Source organism: Panthera uncia, chromosome B4 (genome assembly GCF_023721935.1).
Source record: "Panthera uncia isolate 11264 chromosome B4, Puncia_PCG_1.0, whole genome shotgun sequence".
NCBI classification, from domain to species: domain Eukaryota; kingdom Metazoa; phylum Chordata; class Mammalia; order Carnivora; family Felidae; genus Panthera; species Panthera uncia.
The window spans coordinates 6,345,602-6,354,132 of record NC_064809.1 but is presented as its reverse complement, the minus strand read 5'-3'; the positions used below and the strand labels follow the sequence as shown (position 1 = coordinate 6,354,132).

Genomic DNA, 8,531 nt, shown 5'->3' with positions numbered 1-8,531 from the left:
CCTCCTTCCTCCCTTCCGCCCTCCCTTCCTCCTTTTCCTCCTTCCTCCCTTCCTCTCTCCCTTCATTCTTTTCCTCCTTCCTCCTTTTCCTCCCTCCTTCCTCCCTCTCTCCCTCCTCCTTTTCCTCCTTCCTCCCTTCCTCCTTTTCCTCCTTCCTTCCTTCCTTCCTCCTTTTCCTCCTTTTCCTCCTTCCTCCCTTCCGCCCTCCCTTCCTCCTTCCTCCCTTCCTCCCCTCCCTCCCTCCTGCCTCCCTCCCTCCCTTCTTCCTTCCAAGATTGATCATAATGCCAGGAGTTCTGTGTACTAGCCTGATGGTCTCTTTCAATATTCTCCTCTGTTTCTTCACAGTACTTGTACTCTGTGCTTTAAAAACCTTACCTTGTGTTGTGTTTAGGACAGGTCTGCTGGGCCATTTAATAAATTATGCGGCCGAGTGTCCTTCCCTCCAGACACGCACTGCCAGGCTATAGCAGAGAGCTTCCTCCTGTGCCCTTGAGCTGCTCTCCTCACACGTCTCCCCACGAAGGCATGCCGTTGGCCTACTGTTCTTACACCTTTCGTGGCGGGGAGAGCTTCAAAGCGGACTCCGCTTTCTCCTGCGGTCAAGACTAGTGAGGGGGCCAGGACGTGGCGGTGGAGCCCCCCCCGGTGCCCTGCGTGCTGCCCTCCTGCCTCTCCACATCCGTCGGACCTACTGACACCTGTCTGTCTGTCCCTGGAGGCCCTAAGGATCAGAGGGATGGTCACGTGGGGCAGAGTCTCGGAGGAAATAGAAACGACAGCACCCCAGAAACGCAGGTGTCCCACTAGACCCCAGCCATTGCGTCAAATCTTAGGGCCGCCTTCTGCCTCTGTTTTCGGTACGCCAGTATCTCTGCGTGTTCGGCGCGTCCTTGTGAGAAAAGAGTCGTGTGAACAATCGCCCTCACGTGTGGACCGACTCCAGACAAGCCAGGATCTTGGTCCGGGCTGGGGCTGTGAGGTCCAAACAGCTTGTTTTCCACATCACCCCAAAAATCCCACCGGGCGGGGCGCCTGGGCGGCTCAGCCGGTTAAGTGTCCGACTCTTGGCTTCTGCTCAGGTCGTGGTCTCACAGCTCGTGAGTTCGCGCCCCGCTCTGCAGGGCTCGCTCTCGCCTTTTGCTTTCCCGTATTTGCACGCCGGCCAACACACAGCGGGCACAGCTGGCCCTCATGGCCTTCAGGCCCCGCTACGGAACTAGTCCCCCCGTGCACGTCCTCTGCGTCCTGCTCAGAGCTCAGCAGCCACCAGCACAGGGCTGCCTCCGCCCTGCCTCTCCCTCTCCACCTGCCACAGACCGGGATCCTTTTAAAGAAGGACAACCCTCGAGACCACGGCTGAGGGAGAGAGAGGGAGCAGGATGGGGCCGGGGAGGGACCATGGCCCCCGGTGTCTCCGGAGTCAGAATGGCCCCCGTGGTGGTTCCGCATCGGGCCCAAGTGGATGGACGCTTCTGCCCCACTGCAGTCACTCCCCGGGAGCGGAGAGGGCCGCAGCTCCTGCAGCTGGGGGGACTCTCTGGGGGCCAGCAGTGCGGGCCAGCTGTCAGCAGCTCTGCCAGCGGCGGGGGCATCGCGGCATCCGCCCTGTGCCAGGACACGGTGGCCCCACCAGGCCTCCCCATCCTCCCCCCCCCCCATCGTGGCTTTTAAATAGAGCTGTTCCAGAAGGGCAGGGAGGGGAGAGCATTCCTTCGCTGGCAAACCATCCTGTAATTCTGTTTTCGCAAATTTAAATTCGCGTTTCCTAACCGTGAAAGGTTTGCGGACACGCCTGCTTCCCCGGAGTCGTCCCGAACTAGAAGGGAAGAAAAAGCCGCCCCTTCGCCATTTCCCATGGACACTTGTTCTTGTCCCCTTAACATCCCTCTAACGTGTTTCTGGAAGCCTCTGCTTTGGAATTTGGAGGCCTGGGAACATCTGTCTTTGGGCCCTACTTACACGGTTTGAATTCAGACCCCAGTTTTCACATTTGTCCTGCTTTTTTTACTTTAAAATCATTTTACGGGGTGCCTGGGTGGCTCAGTCGGTTAAGCATCCGACCTCGGCTCAGGTCATGATCTCGCGGTTCGTGAGTTCAAGCCCCTCATCAGGCTCTGTGCTGATGACTGGAGCCTGTTTCAGATTCTGTGTCTCCCTCTCTCTGACCCTCCCCCGTTCATGCTCTGTCTCTCTCTGTCTCAAAAATAAATAAACGTTAAAAAAAATCATTTTACTTATTTTCACTTTTTTTTTTTTTTTTGCTTTTTTGAAGTTTATTTACTTATTTTTGAGAGAGAGACAGTGTGTGCACGGGCACAGGGGAGGGGCAGAGGGGGTGGACGGAGAGGATCCCAAGCAGGTGCCCCAATGTATCATTTTATTATTTTTTTTAAGAGACTTCAAGAATCTTGATATTGAGCTCTTTAAAGGAGGGCACCCTAGGGCTACCAAAATTGTGGTGGGAGGGGTGCCGGGGGACTCAGTCGGTTAAGCATCCGACTTCGGCTCAGATCACGATCTCGAAGTTTGTGGGTTCGAGCCCCACGTTGAGCTCTGTGCTAACAGCTCAGAGCCTGGAACCTGCTCATGCGCTGGCTCCCTCTCTCTCAAAAATAAACATTAAAGAAGTGTTAAAAATCGTAGTGGGAAAAAAACTTCCAGGGACGTCACATCCGTGGCATATTTTTATTCTGCCTCCCCCAGAGCCTTAGCGGTATACTGTGTCCGCAGAATTGTGCTGGGTTTATTATGAAGCGTGACGAAAGCCATGAGCAAAAACTAGCCACAGGTGAATCACAGAGCCTTCCTCAGGGCTGGGGCTGCCTTCCTACATCGAGGGTCAAGAGAGGGCCTAGAAGGATCAACAGTTGTTCAGGGCTGTGTGATTTAAAGCATGATCTTATCTACAAAGAATTGCTTTTTAGTTCTTTCTACACGGAAAGCCATGCTTGGCACTTCAGAGAAATATAACAGCAATCAGTATAGAAGGGCTGGGATTAGAAAGACCAGAGAATGAACACAAAGGCCAGATTTTTCAAGTTAGAATTTAATTTTTTTGGCTATGGATACTGTACAAGAAATGATATTGCGAGGGGGTAGTATTCTCCTGACCTTCAGAAGCATAGAAAGAAAACCAAGCTGAAATAAACCCAGAATCAGTTTATCCTGTTTATTTCTATCACTGCATTATTCTCAGGGAACCAGATCTAGGTTTTGAGTGTAATATTTAAAAAAATTTTTTTTTCACATTTATTTAATTTTGAAAGACAGAGTGTGAGTGGGGGAGGGGCAGAGAGAGGGAGACACGGAATCCGCAGCAGGCTCCAGGCTCCGAGCTGTCAGCACAGAGCCCGACGCGGGGCTCAAACTCACGAACCGCGAGATCGTGACCTGAGCTGAAGTCAGACGCTCAACCGACTGAGCCCCCGGGTGCCCACCGAACGCAGTATTTTATTTGCAAATTACAAAAGCGATGCTCTCCTTACGTTACGCTGCTTGCACGAACTGCGTGGTATTCCCGCTGTTTTGTGGCAGACTTTTGGAAACCCCGAAACACAAATGGGCTCTGCAGGTTTGGGAGGTTTGGCCCATCTCAAGTGCAAGGGCAGCATTGGCCTACTCGGTGGTTCATGCCTCTGGATTTTGGCCTAGTTTCCAAAGACTAACGCGAGTGTCACCTGCCACGGAGCCTGCTGTTCTCCTGGAAAAGAAATTGTTGTGTGAGATTTCAGCTTGAAAGTTAGGGTGTGCATGAAGGGCACGGTTGAAGAGGCCCCACGGTTTTGATGACTTCTTCGTGTAGGTGGACTCTTGAGTTCCGCGATACGTCAGCTAAGACGCTGCCAGCTGAGAAGTTTATAATTGTTTTGTACCAGGGATATTTTAAAAAACGTGCTGACAGGTGATTCATCCAAGTGCTCGGAAGAGCCAGGCATTACTTACGTCATCACTGCCGTAAATATTTGGACCAGGGCTTTGGGGCCCATTTTTGAAGAACAATCCATCCACCCTGCTTTCTAGAAGAAACGGTCTCTACTCTTTTGTCAGTGGCTTCACCGCCTGTGGTTTTCCTTGGGCAGGATAAAGTTCTTTTTCCTCAAAAGCGATGAGCAACACGAGACCATGTCTGGATTCTGGAAGCATTCTGGAACGTTCCATCACGTATCCCACAGAGAGAAGGTGCTAAGCAGACATCTTTGTGGAGGGGATTCTGTTACAGCCCTCAGTCACGTGCGCTGGGCACGATGCTGGGCTTCCTTAAAAATGCCGTGGTGAACTCGGAAGGCAAGATTAAAAACAAGTGGCCCGCAAGTCCCACACGCTGTGCGATTTGTTGTTAGGAAATAAAGGGGCTGCTTTTGGAATCTGCCGTACGGAACGGGTCTGAGTAACCGTGCGGCCTCATCGTTGCTTTCCTTTCTTCCTTCTAGATACAGAGGCAAAACCTACAGGGCCGTGGCCAAGATCGTGCGGACGTCCGACCAAGTAGCGGATTTCTGCCGGCGGGTCTGTGCCAAGCTGGAGTGCTGCCCAAATTTGTTCAGTCCCGTGCTGGTTTCCGAAAACTGCCCAGAGAACTGCTCCATTCACACCAAAACCAAGTACAGTAAGTACAAACTACGAAAACAACACGGGTGTCTGGGCTTAAACCGTGGGGTAAGGGACTTGGTCTTTTTTGTTTGTTTTTTTTTTTTTTTTTAACAACAACACACTGCGGAGTGCTTTTCCACGGGAATTGCCACGGAAGAATTAAGATTCGCCGTGGTACGTGCTCATGTGTCTCCAGCCCAGGGGAAGGCAGGGACGGGCTGATTGACCCCAGTACGAATTCGCAGCGGCAGGCATTGCCCAGGAAGAAGTGAGAGTGCCTGTGCCGTGACTTTCAGGCGGTTGGCTGGGTTTGGAAATGCTCTGGCTGGAAGGAGGGCTGGAGAAAGGCCTCAGCTCTGGCCTTTGTCTGCATGCCCTGTAGCTGTCTCCAGACACCTGCACCTCGGATTATCTCGAGCTCTGCTGACTCCCCCATCCCCGCTTCTGCTCTTGCAACGTCTCCCCTGGGTTATCTCTGACCCAGGAGTGGCTGCATCCCCATCACGGTGGCCTGGAGATTTGTTCCACCGCCAGCCCACGTTCCAGCTGCCAGGATCCCACGCCAGGCCCTCTGGAGTGTGGTCAGTGCTCCAGGAGCCCCAGCCAGTTGGGACTGATCGGCTTGTGTGTCCAAACCAGGAATTTGCACATCCTTGAGACACCGCTCTGAGTGTGAATTACCTTGTAGTGTTCTCTCTGTATGTGCGTGCATATTCTGAATCCTGTTGTCCACTCCATCCCTGCTATAAGTCAGCGCCCTCCTCCGTCAGCTTGGAGCACACAGCCTCCACCCTCGTGCATGGGGAGGCGAAGGCATGTTTGTAGGGCCTGGTGAGGTCACCGTCCTGTCCGGAGACGCCTCATGTTACCTTTGGCGGGAGGAGGGACTCCCTGAAGCAGGCTTCTCATTAGCAGAAGCTTCCAGATCAGAAAGGACCTGACTGAGAGCTAAACCTGGCCTTGAATGTTGACCTTAAAAAATGGGCTTCTGTGCACTTCCGGATCAGGGGAACAAGAGGGAAGAAGCGGGTTACTACAGCTCAAATTAAGCACGACCAAAACGACTTACAGATTTTTCTGGGTCTGGTATGATAGGACGTCGAAATTCTAAGATCGCTGGGGCAACTTAGAGTAAAGCCTGCTACAGGCTGAACCGATGCTCCAGGCAGAAGTGATAAACCAAGGCTCAGGGAGAACTGAGAGCAGAAAGGTCTGTGGTCACCCAGTGTGATCTCACGGCTCCCCAAGTGTGCCACACTTGGTTTATGTCTGGCAAAACTGCTCTGATTCCTAGCATCTGGCTTCTAGAAAGCCAGACTGCACCAGACTTGTCTTGCCCGCATGGGGTTCTTGGGCGCGAACAAATGCTTACCCACTTGTAACCGGTATCTAGGAGTAACCATGAGGCAGCGATCTCGCTGCTTGGTCCCACTGGCCTCGTGTTGCATGTGAGGAAACTGAGGTCCGGGGCCAGACTTTTCCGTAGGAATACAGCAGCGTGGAAACGTATGGAAACCACAGCTCCGTCAAAGATCACGTGCTTCACCGTAACCCAGGAGCTGTGTGTTTTGGTGTTCTTCTTAGCTCCTTCCAACCATAGATAAAAGTTCCTTTTCTGCATTTGTTTTTTTTTTAAATGCTTATGTATTAATTTTGAGCAAAGGGGGAGGGGCAGAGAGAGAGAGAGAGAGGAGAGAGAATCCCAAGCAGGCTCCACCCTGTCAGCACAGAACCCGTCATAGGGCTCGACCCCATGATCCATGAGATCGTGACCTGAGCCGAAATCAAGAGTCGGACGCTTAACCGATTGAGCCCCCCCCGCAGGTGCCTGTCTGCGTTTGGTTCTTTATGGAATAATGGGGGGCTATCTTGTGGGACATGTGAGATTTTCAGCGGTGAGTCTTGATTGGGATTGTAATTGAAAACTGGATCCTTAACTAATCTTAATGAGTTGATCACACATTTAATTTATAAAATTTATCAATCATTATTGAAAGTTGGTAGATAATTTTCTAATGGGTGCTCTAAGTGTTAATGCAGACACACACCAAGACCGGGGTCAGTCTCTGCTGCGGCCTCTCTCTTTGGGCTTGCCAGTGGCTGTCTTCTCTGTCCCCACGTGGCCTTCCCTCCGTGTGCACATTCCGAGTGTCTGTTCCTCTTCTTGTAAGCACACTGGTCCTGTGGATTGAGGCCCCGTTCTTCTGACCTCATTTACCTTAATCTCCTCCTTAAAGGTCTCCTCTCCAAATACAGTCACATGGGGGGTTAGGGCTCTAACGTTTGAATTTTCAAGACTGTCAGTAACACCCTCAGGATATGAGGGCATTGGAGGAACGTTCCTCCTGTGGAGGAAACAGGGAAACCTGAGGTGTACGTGAGATGTCGGATTTTATTGTTCCCACTGAAAGAACGATCCTTCTCTTCTCTTCTTTCTCTCCTCCCCATCTTCCTCTTGTCGCTCTACTGTCTCTCTCTGTCCACATTCGTACGCGTGCGGGACCTTTAAAAAATGTTTTTGATCCTCTGACCCCTTGCAGCCTATTATTACGGGAAGAGGAAGAAGATCGTGAAACCCCCCATTGGGGAAGCCAGCGTCGAGAGCGGACCCCCAAAGCCAGCCAGACGCAGGAAACGGCGAAAATCCATCTTTGTGCAGAAGAAGCGCAGGTCTTCTGCTGTGGACTTTGCCGCCGGCTCGGGGGAGGTACGTCCTGCTCAAAGCACCTCCCTGCGTTTGCTGGAGCTCACGGCCCCGGCCGGCCCCTGCGGCTGCTCACGGCCAAGGCCACGGCTCCGAGTTTACCGGGAGCCCTGCCTCTTCCTCGCGGAAAGCAGGTGCAGCCACTCAGCCACGCGGCCTGGGAGGGGGCTGCGACGGGGACCGAGGCGGGCACGGCGGGGTGGGTCAGCCGGGGGGTGGGGGGAGAAGCCTCCCTTCAGCGCCTGCCCTTGGCCCCAGGAGAGCGAGGAGGAGGACGCGGACGCCATGGACGAGGACACGGGGAGCGAGGAAACCGGCTCCGAGCTCCGCGACGACCAGACAGACACGTCTTCCGCCGACGTCCCCTCCACGCGGCCCCGGAGGGCCGTCACCCTGAGGAGCAGCTCGGAGCCCGAGCGCCGGCCGCCCGTGGAGAGGCCGCGAAGGGGCCGGAGGGCGCAGGCTGCCTCCTGTGCCGAGGGCGGGGAGCAGGGCGCGGCCGGCGGCCAGGACCCCGCAGAGGTGAGGCCCACGGGCCCCCGGCCGGCTTGTTGGGGGGTGGGGGGCTGCCACAACATGTTGAAGGTCAAGACCTTGATTCGGGCGTCCCTGTGAAAATACCAAAATTGGGGCGCCTGGGTGATTCAGTCGGTTAAGTGTCCGACTTCGGCTCAGGTCGTGATCTCACGGCTCACGAGTCCTGAGTTCAAGCCCCGCATCGGGCCCCTCGCGGGACATGCAGAGCCTGCTTGGGATTCTCTCTCCTCCTCTCTCTCTAGCCCTTCCCTGCTCACGTGTCTCTCTAAATAAACAAATAAATGGGGCGCCTGGGTGGCGCAGTCGGTTGAGCGTCCGACTTCAGCCAGGTCACGATCTCGCGGCCCGTGAGTTCGAGCCCTGCGTCAGGCTCTGGGCTGATGGCTCGGAGCCTGGAGCCTGTTTCCGATTCTGTGTCTCCCTCTCTCTCTGCCCCTCCCCAGTTCATGCTCTGTCTCTCTCTGTCCCAAAAATAAATAAAAAACGTTGAAAAAAAAAAATAAAAAAATAAAAAAAATAAAAAATAAATAAATAAATAAACAAATAAACATTAAAGAAATTTTTTAACTAAAATAGTAAAAGCAGTGGCAGCAGCTCCAGCGTGGTTCCCACATCCGGGCACAAGGCCTGGTGACGTCTGGAGTGCAGTTCAGAGGGAAGTCATGGCACCTTTTTCTCTGGAAGGTTTCACGGCCTC

At 53.5% G+C, this 8,531-nt stretch overlaps 1 protein-coding gene across 5 annotated transcripts in view; it reads left to right on the top strand.

Moving 5' to 3' along the window:
• The window catches only part of SFMBT2 (Scm like with four mbt domains 2), a 227,747-nt gene that overhangs the window by 204,886 nt on the left and 14,330 nt on the right, over positions 1-8,531 (top strand). For all 5 annotated transcript variants that reach the window (XM_049626785.1, XM_049626784.1, XM_049626783.1 and 2 more), the window contains 3 exons: positions 4,434-4,609; positions 7,134-7,300; positions 7,556-7,819. In XM_049626785.1, the coding sequence (XP_049482742.1) occupies positions 4,434-4,609; positions 7,134-7,300; positions 7,556-7,819 (607 nt within the window). The remainder of the gene's footprint in view (positions 1-4,433; positions 4,610-7,133; positions 7,301-7,555; positions 7,820-8,531) is intronic.